Raw genomic sequence first — 19,193 nt, 5'->3', positions numbered from 1 at the left:
TTTGTTCATAGCTAAAGTGTATTATCAGAAAACCCCATTATAATCAATGCAGCTCCAAACCTGTCTCATTGTTGTTTAAGATCCTGTGTAAAGCACTTTTAGAGTTCATCTGTAGAGCTTGCAATTATCCTCACATGAAGTTTCTCCTTCTTTCCAGTCACTGAGTAGAAGCACACCCTTGTAGAAACTCCTCTGATTAACTGCCATTCCTGCCTCTGCCACTGCCCTTCACTGAGCAGGCAGGGAGCTGAAGTGACCTAAATCAGATGTAGACATATAAACATCTTATTTTAGTGAGAAATGCCACCGTGTTATATCTTTATTCATCTTTATTAATTCCCTTCTATTAGTATGCTTAAGATTACAAAAAACATACATTTCATCAGTGTTAACACTTCCAGCTGTAATGCTTTTGCATTGCTATTCATAAATAATACACAAACCAGTAAAAAGCTCTCTATAAAATCCACTATTTTTGGTATGTCTGCTTCTACCAAAACAAGAATAAAATATAGACAACTCTATTGACAAGTGCAAGTGCTACACATATCACTGATGCAAAATAGACAAATACCCAACACTGAGGCATTACAACATTCCCCTACAAAGAACAGAATCAAATGTAAAGAGGGAAAATTACTTCATCCAGTGAATAAAGTTTGTGTTTGTTTTGTTAAATAAATATTCAACATGTAGGCTTTGAAAAGATTAAATTATATGTGTCATGCTTTTTTCATTAAAAGCTACAGATTATTGAACAAAACTGAACCCAGAGAAACCACCAAGAAACAAACTTGCTATATAATACAGCACTCAGGTGTTTGTGTTTATAAATTATATATACATATACATAAAAACAGAAGGACTAAAGGGATGAAATTGTTTTCCATTACACAAAGGAAGAGAGTAATTTTGATGCTCTGTGACATTATCAGTTAGTTACTACATGCAACTGCTTTAACTCCTGCAGGCCCAGCTCATGCTTTTGTTCCTTGTCCTGCAGGAGCTAAAACCAAACCTGCCTACTTTTGATCTGTACCTCTAGGATAAAACAAGGAAAGGCTTCGTTTCTTGATAAAACTCCCCTTTTTAAAAGACAACCCATTGCCTATGGGATTCTGTGCTTTTTGCACACATCTTGCAAGATCTGCTGTATCATTTTAGCATTTGTTCAAGTTAGGGCCTCTCATTTTAGAAACCATCTAAACACAGCAGAGTCTTTTAGAAAACAGAACCACGTAAAGCATAGCATATAAATAAAGCAAATCTCATTTAGTCATCCCAGACAGACTTCTTCAGGCATCCAGGTCTTAACTTTCCTCAGTTACAAAGCAGACCTAACAATGATAAGCTTAATTTCAAGCATCTGAAGTAACTGTAGTCTGCAGCTGCTTGCTCTGTTTCTGGAGGGAGACACTGCAACACCAGGAGAAACTGGATGGGATTTGAAAGAGCTGTGTAGTGGCCTCAGTTTACCTCAAATATGACATTTTGCAACCCTCAAATATGACATTTTTCCCTGAACAGTACAGCAATATATTTTGCTATTTATAGCTGACTGGCAGTGAATGGAACTGCAATGGGGAAGCAAAGCATTTACACAATAAACCCGTAAATCATTTTGTAATCATCAACATGCATTTCTGCTGCCAATCGGAAACCTAATTCACTGGAACTGGTGATACTATATAAAGGTTAAAAAAGAAAGTCATTTGTGCTTCATGTTCTGATAACTGGGATGTGATAGTAGCGGTCATCCTCAGTCAGGAGAGAAATCTCATTCCATTCCCTTCGGTATTCATCTGGACAGTTTACTTGAAATTCTTCAGTGTTAAATCTATGCAGTCTGTAAACTCTGATCTTTACTTCAAGCAGATATCCAAGGAGGAACAGTTCAACCTAAAAATGAAAAGAGGTCGTAAGATGTTTATTTCTAGTCTTAGAAAACTAAAATGAAGATAACCCAGGCTAAGTCACCTATGTTACTTCAAAACAGTAGACAAGGAATTACAAAGACTTTTTTTGTAAGCAGACTAAGAAAATTAAAGGCTTCAGGATATTCTCTATGTCCAAACCTTCTTTATTCCACTCTTTCATACAGAGGATATTCTGGGTAATACTTGCAGCTTTGGAAACATCCCTCTTCCACTTGACACCATACATAATCTGCTCCCAAACTCAGCTCACGCAGCTGACTAGAGAGCAATAAGGAACTAATGTTTAATACATTGACACCTTGAGAAATGGGAAGCCTGCCACCTTGCGATCACTTGCTAAAATGGGGATAAAATGCTAAAAGGAAACACTTCCTGCACTTTAAGCTTGAGAACTGGTTCTTTGTTAACATGTCTTGCAATTGATTGTTTAAACTGGAAAAACACTTCGGAAAAGTAACCCATATCCTTGGGCATAGCCAGACACAGGGAAATGCATCCTGTTAGATCAAAACAAAGGTGAATACGTCATGTAATTACTGACTTCATAACTGAAATAGATTATGAAAAATGATTTCACCCATTAGAAAGCTCTCTACATCTGTTGATATCTCACAGCATTTACTTTCAGCCCAGCAAGTAAACTGTCCACGCTAATTTATTCCACTATTTTTTTTCCTCTCCTGGAAGTCTTTAGTTTACTTCAGTTATACTACATCTCAAAGAAAAAGAATGGGCCAATTATCACAAACCATATACAGAACATTCCCCCAGTCACATCAGAGATGGGATTACTTCTGTGATTTAGTTTTTCATTGGTATCATTACCTGGTCTAGGCAACCAGAGTCACCGATGGCATTCAGATGATTCATCATGAAACTCAAAGGGTCAGATGAAGAATCCCGAGCAAAGAGCAGGCTAAAAAGGTGGGGTATAGGTTCATCCCTGTTCTTCATTTGCTCGTAGGCTTCAACAACTTCGTAGAGCATGATAAATTTTATAGCCTCATATAGCTTGTGCTCCTTGCTCTCATCAGAAAAGAGTGCATTACACATGTTTCTTCTTTCTTCGTGATCTTTAGTACCACTTATTTCAGCCCACTAGAAAGCACATAGAAGAATGCTAGTCAACTTGGTTAAGAATTTAGACGAATAACCAACCCATTAAGAATTCTACTTAATATGAAAGACATCAGAATAGGAGCAATTGCCTTGTGGCAAACTGAATAGAAGCAGTTCCAAGCTCACACAATGACAGACCAGCAGAAATCCCAGAGGAGCTCAAGCAAAATGCAAGTTGCTATAGGTCTGAATTTTCATCTCTTTTTTCAAGAGACTTTAATGCTACTAAAATTCCAGAGCTTTTAGATGCATAAGTAAAATTAAACTCCTGGCCGGGAATGCAAGCAAATCTGGTTATGCTATAGACAGGGCAGCAAGGCTATCAGATTTTTGCAGTCAAGCACTTCAGCTTGTCTCTACAAGGAATTATTAAAAAAAATAATATTAACAAAACATTAAATTGAGAAGGGAACACGGGAAAGACAACAGATTAAGAAGAAAACACACCATTTGTTGGCTCCCTCCAGCTCTGGGATGGCAACTAGGAGGATCTCATATAGCATGTAGTTATTTTCATTGAAATGATGAGGTATTGTGGGAGATACCTGACAGTGAGGGCAGATAACCATGTACTAACAGCTGTGGGGAGGGGGACCTGCCTGACCTTCAGGGAGATGGAGTAGTTAACCTAGCAGAACCCCAAAACCTGAACACCTCTGCCAAAGTGACAGCCTGCCAGCAGCTGAGCTCTTTGAATCCAAAGGGCAGTCAGACTGCCAGAGAAATATGTAACAAGAGGATGATCCCTAATTCAGTGTCAACCCACTTAGAAGTGCTTTTATGTCACCCAGCCACCTGCTAAATACTCACATTTGCCTTTAATGTTTCCATACATTTGCGTAGTTTTCCAAAGGCATTAGGACCTGTGTAACTTTCTGGCCCAAAACTGTATTGCTGAATCCAGTTGCAACCTTGAGAATACAGAAGCTTTTCAGGAAGCTGGAAGGAAAGAAAGTCAATTAAGTAGAGATCATAACAAGAAGTAGACTATAAAATTATATAAACCTGCCTACTGAGATTGTAACACATATTAGTTTATGATGTGATTCTATCTCCTGGTTGTAGAGTTCAAACAAGAAAGAGAAATAGGCTTCAGAACAAATCAAATGTTAAAAGGAAACTCAATTAGGCTGCCAAGTCTTTAAGAAACTTTTAAAATAGTGCCAGCCAGAAAAGAAAAAAATACATTCTCAGCAAAATACACAACCCATACTCTGGAAAAGCTGGATGCATCCAGACTTAATATCACTTCTAGAATTACAGACACCTTCCAGCTGCCAGATGTGCCCCTACAGGCAGCAGCCGCAGATCCCCACCTCCTTGCTGTTGTCTCCTGACAGAGCTCCAAGGACTCAGGGCAGAGCTCACTCTGCTCCAGCAACCTGCTGAGGACCTTCTGTTTGATGCTTTCTTCAGCTACCTGCCACTGGATTTTGCATGGATGTGAATGAGGGGGAGACAAACATCCTTTCGGGTTAAGGGACCAACATACAGCGGAGCGGCAGCAATGTTTATCCTAGTGCCTTTTTAAATTTTCCTTTAAGCCTCATGTTCATTCCATTGTGTTTGGATCAGTGACACTTTTTTCAGTGAAGCACAGTTCCAATAGTTTTTAAGAAGTCCTCTTTAAACTCTGATAACTAATTTTCCTCTACTCCCACTCATACGTAGCACTCCTCTTGTTTAACAAAGACAGCTGTCTGCTCTGTGAATTCCTTCTGCAGTGCAAGGGCACCTGGATCACATCAATTTAGGAACTGAATTTTACCTTTAATATATCTCTCTCCTTCATCCACGATGGAAAAGGAATGCCTTGGCTGAATATCTGAAAAAGCACTGCTCTTAGGACGCAGTAGTTGTCCTTCCTGACCTGTCGCAGATATTTAACATGATGGTTCTGAAACAATTCACTGTATGCCTAAAAAAGAGGAAACAAATTCAGCAGTAAGCATTTAAAAATTTGTATCAAACTCACATTAAAATGGAGTCTAATTCCAACTACTCAGAGAATTGGGGAAAAGAGAGAGTATATTTATAAGCTTTATATACACAAAAATGATCTAACATCATAGTTTTTGTAAACATCTTAAACTGGTACTGCTCCTTAAGAAGGATTCTGTGCTCTCTCCAAACTTGGCTACTTGCTCCAGTCTTTGCACTGTTGCTATCATAAACATTTACACGATCAGCCAGATCAAAATAGATCGGTAAAAATTTTGCCATAACAGCTTTAACCCTCATTACTTCACAAGTTACACCGACGCACGGGATGGAGCAGCAAAATGGCAGGAAAAACACATCTGGAATAAACTCTTTTTAGCAGAAACATCTTACAACTGGATGAAGATGAAACTACATGGGATGAAACTACAGCATAGGAAGTTCTGCACGAATGTGCGGAAGAGCTTCTTTACAGTGAGGGTGACAGAGCACTGGAACAGGCTGCCCAGAGAGGTGGTAGAGCCTCCTTCTCTGGAGATATTCAAGACCCTCCTGGACGCCTACCTGTGTGACGTGGTGTAGGGAGCCTGCTTTGGCAGGGGGGTTGGACTTGATGATCTCTAGAGGTCCCTTCCAACCCCTACAATTCTGTGATTCTGTGAATCTATTATGCAACAGTGACCTAAGAGTAAGGAATAGCAGAGAGAACTGCAGCCAATACCACTTCTTGGCTGTGTAATCTCTCTGACTCTTCCTTTGCATCAGCTGTGATAACTGTAAGCCTACTGAATCCTTTCTGCTGTTCTGAGAAGTTCAGAAGGCTCAAAGAAGGATCAGATGAATGCCAGAGCCAGCACAAGATGTGTATTGGGAACATGTGCCAGGAGCAGACAAGAGCAGGGAATGAGGCCTCTTCTTTCAGGATGACCAGATGTATCGGCAAACCACATTCAACAGAACAACATAAGAGCCAACAAAGTGAGGAAAATGGGGCAACAAAACAAGCAAAGGACTTCCCTTTTGGTGGCAGCAAAAGGGTGGCTGGTTTAGGTTTCTAAAACATCTTTCTTACTATGACGACCTCAAGCCATAATAACCATTTATTCACTAGACTCCCTTGAGCCTCCTTTTCAGCTCTAATCATTTAACACACTGGAGGAGCTCCTGAAAGATCCACTGCTTGATACGTATTTGCAAATCTATTAGAGGTTGTGCTGTTTTCAGTTGCTTGTTCCTCCAGATCACTTTCAGCCTTGCTATGTGTTCTAGGCACTTTTGGCATGGTTGTTTTTCTGCATTTAATCTGGAAAAGTTGGATCCTTTCCTCATTTACCATTTGGACATGGCTCCAGGTTTTTGAAAGAGCTCTTTTTTTCTAGTAATTCCTTTGTGGTGCTATTTATCCCTACCAGCTTTCTTCTCCACTTTTAAGTCCTTCTTAGTACACATCTGCTCTGTGACTCCGCTGCCATGACCTAAAGCAATATGCCAAATACACTAACCATAAACATTTAGTCTCTTAGCAGCCTTTTAGGTTCTCTTTAACAGGCTTCCTCATTTTTATGCAGTTTCCCTTTCTGAAGGTGGATGCGACTGTAATGATCCTTTTGAGTTGTTGGTCTTGTAAGGATGCTGAATACAAATACACACTGTCTCCTGTCCTAGAGAAATGAGATCAGAAAACAGTATTTTATATTTATAGCTACTTTAGCTAGAAATTGTATGGGGAAAAGCACAGATCCAGCCCACAGTTTCTGAGCCTCCCTTGGTGACTAACACTTCACACAGTTGAAACAGAGAGCTATAAAAAAGATATTTGCTCTTCTTCAGCCCTAAAGGCCCAGCCCCAAAGGCCCAGCCCCACCACAAGTTAGAATAATGGCCAGCACCTGTCAGGCCCTTCAGAGCACTGCATCATACCCACAAAGCCCTCTGCTGCACTGCCTCTCTCAGCAGCTACCCAGATACAACTGCTAACCCTATGCACATACAATAACTTATTTTATTTGTGAGAACTGCAGCTGCCCTTTCTGCCTGTTAGGGGGTAAAAGCACATGCACACAATATGCACAACTGAACAACATGTGAACGGACAGAAGGCAGCTATCTAACATTAATGAACCATGAGCTAAATAGATCCCCAGCTCAGGAGTTCAGCCATCCAGGACTGAAGGCCCAATAGACATATGATTATTAAGGTGATTGCAGCGGGCAGCTTAAAGATACAAGAGACATTGCCTCAAACCAGGCTATTTAAACTGCAGCGCTCAGGATTATATTTTCCCATTGTAATGAGAGCCATCCAGATCACTCAGCACTACTGCTTGGGTGGTTTGAACTATGAAGAGGAATTTAGAAAAGATACAAGACTAAAATCTGATCTAGATGCAACTGCAGTCTTTAACAATAGCAATGCTGTCTGTTTCTCATTTAAGCACCTGGTGCAGCTATCTGGCAGCTGTAGCAGTTGCCTGCATTGGAATTGCTGTTCTCAGGTAGTTCTCTCCCATCCTCATGCAGAGATTAACTCTTACCTCCCTCATGAGTTTGGCCTGCTTTGTTTCTTCTCTCCATTTTCTTGCACTGTAACCAAGGAGATCAACTTCTTCCAACACGCTGTGATTCTCTAAATCAAGATTAATTTGCAGATTAGTTACCTTCCGCTGTTCTGCATTTAAAGGGCAGGGTGGGGATTAACGAACACAGAATGACAACAAAAGATTACTTCCGAGTTTTCTTTGAAGGTAGCTGCTCCACCTGAAATCAAAATGATAAAACAGGTATGAAAGAGGAGTTACCAAAGGAAAATACTTCCCAAAATAAGCAACAGTATCAAAAATTAAAGGTCTTCAAGCTATCATTTGAATTGAAACCTACCGTTTCAATAGCTGTGCTAAAAAGCTGTACAGTCTTCTGCAGTACCAAAAGACAGCGACGAGGAAAGACATGCTTAGCATTAGCTGTAGCTTTACTTTTTGCCACACAAGACACAAGGATTGCTTGGTAGCTCTTGTCCAGGACTGCACCTCATGACTTCCTGAAACAGTAATAAAAAGAAAAATCTTTTCACTCTTTTGCAATAGTGACTTGTACTTTCTTTTTAAGCTACAAAAAGAAAAATCACCCAAGTGCAAATCCCACTGCAAATTAAACGCACAACATGACATGCAAAAGGAGCACTATACTTAGCGACTCACTTGATTTTTCAAGTGTCTGAGCTTTTGGGTGCATGCTTCCAAAGCTTTTAGTTCTCCCAATGAAGGCTACATATAGTCAGAACACAGTGGAGGTCTTCACAAGAAGACTAATACCAAAGCAACTGTTCGGTTACAACAACAAAGATAACTGCTTCAGGATATGCTGGCCCATAGAACCATAGTCATTACTTTGCCATTAAATCGAGGTTTTAAAGACCAGAAGTTGTTGGGAGTTGTAGTCTGCAAATGCACCATATAAGGCAATAGATCATAGCTGACTATGTACTGTGTGAATGTTACAGGAAATAAAGGAATGTTTCTGACTCCATTTGGACAAGTTTAGGGCCAATGTGAAGCTCAGGAGAAATCGACTCCTCAGAGGTCTGGTAGAAAACTCAGGAGATGATCATCAAAAGGACTGTGCACTCACTGTTCTTCACGGATATAAGCCAGGACAAGCCTGCTTTGTTCACCTGGTACTACTGGGAATGTTAGAGAAGGGTTTGGTAGTCTCCTACTAATCAGGACATCTAATTTGAGAAGGATACAGAGGCTGAAGAGCTGACGACTGCAGTGTTTGCTCCCTACTTAAGAAATGTATCCTCTGACTGAAATCTGAGAATATGGAACTCCCAGCATTTACAACCAACAGCTGCTCTACTCATTTCTTAATTGACTTACTACAAATTTTTTTTAAATAACTTCATTATTTTTAAAGGCATCTCCAGGGAAGGATGAACAGATCCCTCCCTAGAGAGTCCATGACAGGAATAATTCATGCAGCACAGATCTATGCCAGTTGAACTTTTGCCCCTTCTGGCTCTAACAGTTTTCCATGCCCTGTCAACAGCTATCCGGGCAGAGTTGCACATGGATTCAAACCCTGGTAACGAGATAAACAGCCACGCATGCTTTTTTATGAGCACTGTTGCATACATACAGAGCTCTGCTGATATTTAGGCTTTCCTGATATTCAGTTGTTTGAAGAAGTTTTATTACAGGATGTCCTACGTAAGCTGTCTGGAAGCAAGACCTGTATCTGGTCTCTACCACGAACGAGAAGCAAGTTAATAGCTGTAAATGTAAGAGAGTTAACAAACTTTGAAGAGGTAATAGGAGGAATTTGGGGGTACTAGTTCCAGTTACACAAAATCTATGCTGCTGTGAATGCCTTTCATGCAAGACAGACCAGTTATCTTCTGCTCATATGCTGCACTAACAAGTGCTTAGCTGGTGTTACTCCAGAACATGCTGAGTAGGTAAAGGCACAACAAAGAAACCAAAAACTGAAGCTGAAGGAAGAGTTTGTTGGTGGTCCCAAGTAACAGACAGCAAAGCATCACATACATGGTTCAAAAATGTCACAGATCTTGGAAACACTGGGACAGTCCCACCTACAGCACACTGCAGATGGAAATCAATAGAAACCTTCACAATAGACACCCACATTGCTACCAACAGAACAAAATTTAAGCATTAGAAGAAGACAACATACCTAGTAGAATCAATGCACAGCAATTTACTCTTTCTTTTATTCAGAATAAAAACGTCAGCACTGAAAAACTTCTTTCATCTGTAAATACCGGAACCTCTTGCTAACTACAACAGAATTTACAGGGTTACAAAATGTCACTCAGTCTACTCCATCAATGGGTGTTCAGGACTTGCACTGTCACATTGTTGTACAAAAATCAATGATAATTGGGGTTTGGCCAGCAACCCTGCCTGTGGCAGGAAGAATTGAACTTGATGATCCTTGAGGTCCCTTACAATCCAAGCCATACTATGATAATTCAAACAGAATTTGTTGACAGCAGCTTAAACAGAAGGTACCCAAAGAAAGGCACAGTAACCTTTAAATCCATTACTTAAGTGATCACACAGCTCCTTTTTTGAATAAACGAGTACTAAAAAAAGTGAGAGCTGGTCTGTCTGTTCAACTGGCATGTTGTTTTATTGGGCACCAGAGATGCATGTCAACAGCTGGACAGTACTCAACATTTCTTCCTTAACTTCTTTTATGGGCAGAAAGCTGAGAAAATTGCATTATCATGAGCTCTTCTGTTAAATCAAACAATCTCTCGTGAAAGCTTTTGATGGCACTAACCCTGTCAAGAGAACCCAATGGAGTCCAAGAAAACCCATTCCAATGCTCAGGGTTAGCAGGAACATGAGCAACTATACTCCAAGGAGTGCTGGGATAAAAATAACATGAATTCATGTCAGAGAACACGCAGTAATTAAATACTGTTTACACATTTTGATGTTATTTGTGGATTTCTAAGTAGAAATTTCTCTAACATGAAGCCTAATAAGAGATGGGAAACCCTACAGACATATGATTCTGAATATCTTCACTACACTTTTATTACAGCATACTCTGGACTTCACAAACTTTCCCTCCTGTCATGGGAAAGCTGCTGTACAAACAGCACTTTGTGATCCAGATACTACTTTCAGTGCTTATGTCACACTTAAAAATGTAATTACATTTTTTATTCAAGCAAGTGGCATTTAGAAGTGGAGCTGGATCGCAAAGTACTGCTGATAAAAATACATCATGAACAAAACATGAATCAAAGAAGAGAGCAGTTTAAAATAGATCTTTCCTCCCCCTCTCTGCCCCCTCCAAAATTCTTCAGAAAATGGAGAGTAATTAAATAATAACACACTGGTGGGGGAAGAGTAAAATAATCCCACAGATTTTTCAACTCATTCCATTCCCTGGGATACAGACACGATTCCTCCTCTTCCCTCCAGAGGCAGATACAGAGCTGCTGCCCTGCAACCCAGCATCTCTTTGACGAGTGACTGACACATCATCAACCTCCTCCTAGTGCCAGACCTTGAGGTTCTACCCTGCCAAAGACAGCAGGAGGGAGACTCTGAAGAAAAAGAATGCCAGAAAAAGTGACGAATAACAGACGTCTGCAACATCTGCTTCTTTCACAAGTAAGTCTCCTAGCTCAACAAAAGTCACCAAAGAAAAGAAAAAGCCCCACATCTGACCTTCTTATAAGCTTTTTTTTTTTAAGGCTGCCATCTTCAAACCATATGTATGATGCAATACAAGATGTGTGAGATCAGCCTGGGAACCCATAAACACCACCACGTGCAGTGCTGCAGCACACTGGAGTGTCTCCATGCCTGATGGCACCAGTCAGCTTCTTTCTCCTCCCCGTGTAACGAGGCCATCAGAAAGATAACAGAGCATCTTCCAAAATTAAAAGCTGACTGTGTGACTCCTTCTAAGAATGCTCCTCTTCATAGTCTTGCATTAATTTTGGTGCTGAAAGGAGAACACAGTATGAAACTTGGCTGCTTGGTACAAACAACTATAACACAACACTATTATCTAGTTCCTAAAAAGCAGGTATATCCTTCTCCAAAGAGGGGAACAGAAATTGGGTTCCCTAGTTCTGTCCCTCCTTCTCATTCCTCTCTTGGAAACAAAAGTAGGAAGAGAAACTGGGAATTCTTGACCTTAAAGAAATGCATAACTCACATACCTTGTATATCTTGTATATATATATATATATATATATGTATACCCTTTTCCAATTTTCTTGAACCTCCAGCTGAGGAACTGTTTAAGTACTTCAACTAACACAAGCAAGTCTTGGCTCCAGGAGGTCCAAGTCTGTCTGCATTCTTTGTATGTCCTTACTGCATGTAACATTTTCCCAAATTATGCAGAATAAGTTCCAAGGCATGTTGTAAAATTGACTAACTCGGTCTTGTAAGAGAAGACAATCAAACCTACCCTTTTAAAACAGATACCTGTTCTAAGTGATGCATAGATGTGCACATAAACATCAACTGATGGAGCCAAAGTAGGTAAAAAGCTATTAATTACACAGACTGAATAGCTACAGTAGACTCCATCCTGTAACTTCTTATAAAGAGAAATATACATTTTAAGTATCACCAAGTGATTGCACACTTTGGTTTCCCAGAGTTTAATATCAGCACCCTAGGGAAAAAAGAGAAACTATCAAAACCAGAAGTGATTGAGCACAAGGTATTGAATCAATCAGTGGTTCAACAAAACCAAGTGCAATGTGCCCAGGTGGCCTAGAAGGCCAACAGCATCCTGGCTTGTATAAGGAACGGTGTGGTGAGCAGGACTAGGGAAGTCATCCTGCCCCTGTACTTGGCATTGGTGAGGCCCAACATCGAGTACTGTATTCAGTTTTGGGTACCTCAGTACAGAAAGGACACTGAGGTGCTGGAGCAGGTCCAAAGAAGGACAACAAGGTTTGGGAAGGGCTTGGAAAATGTACCCTACAAGGAGTGACTGAAGGGACTGGAACTGTTTAGTCTGGGGAAAAGGAGGCTGAGGGGAGACCTCATTGCTCTCTTCAAATACCTGAAAGGTGCTTACAGTGAGAGCAGGGTTGATCTCTTCTCACTAGTGACAGGACAAGGGGAAATGGCCTCAAGTTGAGCCAGGGGAGGTTTAGGCTGGATAACAGGAAAAACTTCTTTACAGAGAGGATTGTTAAGCACTGGAATAAGCTCCCAAGATGGTGATCCCTGGATGTGTTCAAACACAATTTGGATGTGGTGCTCAGAGACATGATTTAGTGGAGCACTGACAGTTAGGGTAGTACAGTTACGTCATGTTTGGACTTGATCTTTAAGGGTTTTTCCAACCTGAGTGATTCTATGAGATCTCAACATCTACCTAATAAACAACTAAAACAAAAAACACAAACAAACAATCCCAGCTCCAAGCTTACTAGAATCATGCAGTTACCTAGAAAATTGAATTTTTCATGTAGCACGGAGGTCCATCAACATTAAGAAAGCCTTTATGTACCCAGCTGGTCTGCATAGAAGTCATAAGTGTTCTTTCAGTCCCTGACACTGTTCCACAAAGTGCTTTCAGGAAAAACACAGTAAAAAGGCAGGCAATCTCACCTGGATATTCTAGTCTTCAACTGGACCTGAACTGCAGTGGTGTCAATGGTTTATGGGCTGGTTCTGCCTGGTTTTGTGACCAGCAGGGCAGGGGAGACCCACAGGCCCATCTCCCAAGAAAGGGGAAAGAGGAAATGTTTCTGTCCAGCTCTGACGCTCACTCACTACCACTCTAGCATGAGGAGCACTTACAAACTACAAAAATACACACAAAAAAACATTCTTCTTGCTTCTTGTTTGAAGTAAGTTGTTTAGTTATTTTCCTTGTTAAAATCCTATTTGCAAGATAGCACACAGAATCATGGAATGACTTGGGTTGAAAGATATTAAGGCCTGCCCGGCTCCAAATCTCTGCCATGGGCAGGGCTGCCACCCACCAGCTCAGGCTGCCCAGGACCCTATTCAACCTGGCCTTGAGTGCCTCCAGAGATGGGGCACCACAGCTTCTATGGGCAGCTGTGCCAGCCCCTCACCATCCTCTGAGTAAAGAAATTCTCCTTAACATCTAACCAAAATCTCCCCTCTTTTAGTTTAAAGCCATTCCTCCTTGTCCTATAAAGTTGGTCCCTTTTCTGCTTGTAAGCTACCTTCAAGTACTGGAAGGCCACAATAAGGTCTTCCCCCCACAGCCTTCCCTTCTCCTAGCTGAACAAGCCCAAATCCCTCAGCCTTTCTTCACAGAAGAGATGCTCCAGTCCTTATGAGCTATACCCCATCACTGCCTACTGTCACTAGGGCCTAGCCAGGCCAGCCATCTGCACTTCCCTACAGACAGCTGTACAGCAGGCACTATCACTCCTGGTGCCTCCAGACAGTGGTCTATAGCAGGCTGTAGTAGTGATTGTGCACAAAACAGCACTTGGACATCCCTGGTGGCCTTCCATGGTTCATCCCCAAAAAGCAATGGAAGGCCCTGAGGGGTCTTTTGTGGAAAGGATGCAGCGGAGGGGAGAAGGCAGACAGAAATGTTTGTCCACCCAGAAGGCACTCACTGCAGAATAGCATTTAAACTTCCACTTGTCAATAAGCAGTTATCCCAAGTGATAGCCAAGGGAAACAGTAGTATCAAGTAACTCGTGACAAACAAAAAAATCAATTTGTCAGAGCATACTTACTGTCTGAGCACTATCAGTGACAGCTGTTCAGCCTTACAGGCAGTGCATACATCTGGCATCAGGGTCTCACTAAGCTCCCACTTCCAAAGCCTGCCCCTTCAATCAGGCTGCATCCATGCAGATCATCATTCCCACCACCACTTGTCAGACCACAGAAGATCTTACTGCTGTACCCCCATGACTCTGATTTTACACCTTCCTGCATACCACAGCCCTCTGAAAGTTCAGCAGACCCTCCATGTCATGGAGAACCAAACAGAACTGTGTATTTTTTCACAAACATAAAAGCTACACCTCCTGGAGGTACATCAGGTGACAACATGTGTGTTCTCCACATAGGAATATGCAGAAGTTAATCATGCTGTGTAACTTGCCTGCCTGGGATGACTGCTTGTCTCCTCTCCTCTTTCCAAGAAGGATCAGAAACAGAAGGCAAAATATCAGCTATCACTTGTAAAATAAAAGACAGGAATCACTCTTACATCCCCTTTCCCCCCTCCTCCACCCTGATGGAAATCACACCCCCAGCTTCATTCCGCACTGCTAATGCTATCAGTGTGGAGGCAGATGGGGTTTTAAACTGCGTTCTCTCTTCATCTTTTAAGGGCACCAGTTTCAAGCTGACATATTTTAATTAGCTTACATATGTTGGCATCCTCTGCCAACATTCTGAAGTGCAATAACACGCATTTCTACCCTAAAGCCTTAAACAAGGTTTCAAGGTAAAACTTTTCAAGATAAAATCATCTGCATCAAGATCACTCGCACGTGTTACCTAAGAAAGGTTTGGCCATTCAGTAACCCTGGAACCTGGCAGCAGCATGTTTAGAAGATCCACAATGGTACAAAATCCTCTATTTTTAAAATCCTCAGCCCGTGGCAAGTGTGGCACAGCTAAAATTCATGCACAGGAAGTGACATAAAGTGAAACCAGAACTGAAGAGCACGCAGGAGCTCAGTAGGCCGCTCCAGCAGGCATGTGTATTGCTCAGAGCTCTGCCCGAAACAAAGCTGGGAGAAATAAGCAGGACAGCTGTGTCACACAGACCTGAAGCAGGTACCAAAGTCTGTGGGGTGACTCCACATTAACGCAACACAGCTTCATTAAGACAACACAACCATCCTGGTCAGCCCACAGCCTTCTCATCTGACAAATGCTCACTGAAAGCAATCTTTGGGCATCACAGGTTGCCTTGCCAACAGCATCCATTTGCATGGGCACATGGTGCAAGCAGCACCTGTCCTTGCTGGTGACATGGGGACAGGAGCTAGGGATAAACCTCCTAGCTTTGTCAGGAGCTTCCAGCACAAGCAATAGAGAAATCCCCAGTGCTGAGCTCTGGTTCCTGAGGCTGCCAAAAGTGGATAGCACTGGTCCTCAGCAATGAAAAATGGGGAAGAAACTACAAAGTCAGAGTAAGGCTATGAAGAATCTAGAAGTTTCTGACAAAAAAATTTCAGGAAATTCATGAAGTAATCTGCTGTAGTTCCGGAGTATCTGACAGCATGTTTGCCTTCATTGGAGCCTTCTCAAGAAACAGACAGGAACACCTCTATCTCCACTTCTTGTCACTATAGGATAAAACTTTGACTTTATATAGGTTCAGATGACAGATAACACAACCACACGTTACACTGTTCACTGGAAAAAAACAAACAAATAAACACAAAATAACCTCTCCATCATACCAGATCTTGTACTAACTAACTAAGTTGCCCCGCACCTTGGTACTGGTGCTAGACCCAGGAGTTGGATGTACCATCAAAAACTCCCTCAAAGCAGAAAACAGATCCATTAGCAACTCAGGATCAGATGCTGGACAGCAACCCAGATGAGCACTTCACTTCAAGAGTATGACTCATTCAGACTGTCTAGATAAAAACAAGATTATAATAGGACTAGTAGGGTCCAACAGTAATTTAAAAAAAAAAAAACGATTTCCCAGCCTTAGCCAAAAGGAAATTAAGAAGCTCCTTAAGGTGAGCTTTATGTAATTCTGTAAGCACTCTCACAGATTTACTGTGTACCGACAGCAGCATAACTGTACAGCCTTTGGACACCTGAGCACTGGTTAGTCCCTCATGTTTTCAAAACATCTGAATGACAGCCACACTCATCTCCCCTTGTGTCATTCAATAGCACTGTGACTCCCACAGTTCAGCTGCGTGGGAGCAGGAGATACAGGATGGAAGTGTCTCTGAAACCTCAAACTCATTTGCCTGGGTAATCATGTAAGGTCAATTGCTTTCAGACATGAAGCTAATGGAAAATTGCAGGCCTTACTGAAAAACCTGTCCACGTTTGTTGTTGTAGCCTTGAGAGATAGGACGTGCGCATTTAACCTGGAAACCGTATCTAAGAAACAAGGTGGACTGTCAGTCGTGATGCTGAGTGGGAAAGCCACATCATTCATCAGAGAACCTGGTTCAAAACGTTAAACAAAATGAAAAAGAAACAAAAAACAACTTCTACTCCAATGGCAAAAAGAAACTTGGAACTATGAAAATGAAGTGGTGTTTGTTTTTTCAGTGGCCCAAATCTGAAAAGCACCACTAAAAAGCTTTTTACTGCTGATTTTGTCCTTGAAAAATTGGATCTAACACTCTTCACCTCTTACATGACCCTTAAACACTACTGCCAGTATACCATACAAATGGGCACAACTGCAGCTTTTCCTTATGGCGTCTCTTTCAGTTCCTAATTAATTTATTTGCCCAGCAGTAACAACATACAGTCCTTAAAGGAACAAGCTTCTGAGACTACAAAACAGTTTTCTGAGATCAAAAACCCTAATGGATCTTTTATTTCTTCCCATGTCCTATGCATTTTAACTCTTTGTTTCAGCACCTACAGATACTAGAGTGTCAAACAAGTAGGAGTACCTGCAATTGCACATATTAGCAACAGAGCACCACATAAGCTTCAAATGCACTTACTAAATAGCACAGAAATCAGATTCTTTCTCCACTTCAGTGAAAGGCAATATAAGCTGAATTAAGATGGTGCAGCTCTTCCAAAGAGCAGACAATTGGTTCCTATGAAAGGCAATTGATTCCTATGAGAGAGCTGGACCAGTGACCACCAAAACAGAAATGTAGCCTGAAGTGCATGGCTGGAAGGCAAATAGGCAGGACATGACATCCTCACTTAACAAAATCAATCTCTTAGTACCAGAGACACATGGTACTAAGGACTATGGGCAAATGGGGAGCAGTTCAGAAAGGATGCATGGTCATCCTCCTAAGTCTTCCCAAACCACATGCTCATTTCTAAACTCCCTTTCTCAAGACCCTCTCCTTTTCGGTGGAAAGGAAGCCAGCCTGCAACATTTAAATTCAGATTCAACACGGTGAAAACCAAGCAAAGAGCAAAAGCCCAAACACACACACAACATGAAGCAGCACACGGTGCTTTAAAGCCAAGACAAACCATGTATGTTAAGTCTACCACGCAGAGCATTCAGAACACCCAAGTTCTCAAAGAAAGAAGAAGCCAAACTCCACCATACAAAGTCCTATCAGGAAGCTGTCGCACAGCCTCTCCTCCAGCAAAGCCCGACGCAGCCCTCCAGCCCAGCCCCAGGCAGGTGCCCTCCGCCTTACACACCAGTGTTAGCGTTCTTCGGTTCACGGGGTCGTTCCCCCTGGGACCCCGCGGAGCAGCTTTTCGGATATTCCCACTTTTAAAAAAAAAAGCCTCAAAGAATTCAAGTGGAAAATAAAACAATGGGAAAAAAAAAAAAAAAAAAAAAAAAAAAAAAGAAAAGGAGAAACTGCGAATAACAACTCCATACGCAACACCCCTACCCCCTCCCCGGGCAGCCCCCTCCACCCCCGCCTCACCCCGCACGCTGGAGGCCGCTGGGAAGCGCCGATGGCTCCGGCGCCGCCCCGTGCGGCCGAGAGGCGGGCAGCGCCGCGGGGCTGGCTCCACCGAAAGGCGGCGGTGACGGGGCGGTGGCTTTTACCCGGCAGCCCCGCCGGGAGGGGCGGTAGAGCCCTGTAGTACTGCGTCCTTTGACAGCGGTTGTATCGCTGGAGGGTGGTGTCAGCGGCATGTGTGTCTGAAGCTGAGCCCTGGGACGTAAACACGATTTAGTGATTCAGAGTCGTTTTCTGTGCTTTTTTTTTTTTTTTTTTTTTTTTTTTTTCTTGGGGGGGGCATTGCATTAAAATTCTATTTCCTTGCTATTCGTTCATTAGCAAGACGAAATGTGTTTGTCCAGACGAAAAATTCGCCCTTGCCCAGATCCTTGAGGCAATCCTTCAGCTGTAATCTGCTCCTGTTTGAATAAAACGATGTAATTTATATTCTGGTTACACATTAAGGAACAGTTTTCCTTCATGTCCTCAGGGACTTTGCGGGAAAAACAGAAGGGAATTGTAATGGCCTGAGCAAGTGACGCAGGCTTAAGTCTTACAGAGTTATAAGCAGTTTGCACCAGCACAGGGATGGGACAAACTTACAGGGGTTTTGATTTTTTGTTTGTTTGGTGTGGAAGATCTTAAAATGAGAGTTTTCCAAGAGTTTAAAAGAGTTTAAAATGAGAGTTTCCAAGAGTGGAAGATCTTAAAATGCTTGGAGATAAACCTTTTAAATAGTGGTGTGCCCAGCACTACCTTTGGAGGCCACAGAAAGCTATGAGCAGATTTACCTAAGTAAAAGGAAGTACAGGTTTAAAAAACAGCTGAGGACAATAAGGTTAAAAGCTTGGTTTGATCTAGCTATATGTGCCTCTGTTCATTGTAGGGGAGCTGGACTAGATGGCCTTTAAAGGTTCCTTTCATCTCATATGATTCTATACAGGCCTGAAGCTGTCACTTGTGCAGCATACTGTGCTGCTCCTCAGAAAAAATCATGTTGGAGAAAAAAAGAAAATGGGATGCCACCACTGCACACCTTTATGCTGAGCTCAGTTAGTCCATGCTCCAGTTTGCCTCCAGGTTGAGATGTAACACTG

General features: G+C 41.9%; 1 protein-coding gene across 1 annotated transcript; it reads right to left on the bottom strand.

The window, feature by feature from the left end:
- Positions 1 to 311: 311 nt before the first annotated feature.
- On the bottom strand, positions 312 to 18,305 carry OTULINL (OTU deubiquitinase with linear linkage specificity like). The gene is given in 10 exon segments (XM_015854434.2): positions 312 to 1,899; positions 2,763 to 3,035; positions 3,867 to 3,995; positions 4,825 to 4,974; positions 7,532 to 7,623; positions 7,723 to 7,754; positions 7,875 to 8,034; positions 17,840 to 17,912; positions 18,076 to 18,185; positions 18,188 to 18,305. Coding segments are annotated over 10 exon segments (1,302 nt in total). The 5' UTR covers positions 18,291 to 18,305; the 3' UTR covers positions 312 to 1,719.
- Between the last annotated feature and the right edge of the window lie 888 nt (positions 18,306 to 19,193).

The sequence above is a fragment of the Coturnix japonica genome, chromosome 2 (assembly GCF_001577835.2).
Source record: "Coturnix japonica isolate 7356 chromosome 2, Coturnix japonica 2.1, whole genome shotgun sequence".
NCBI classification, from domain to species: domain Eukaryota; kingdom Metazoa; phylum Chordata; class Aves; order Galliformes; family Phasianidae; genus Coturnix; species Coturnix japonica.
Note: the sequence above shows the minus strand (reverse complement) of the source record. Positions and strands in the feature narration are given on the sequence as shown.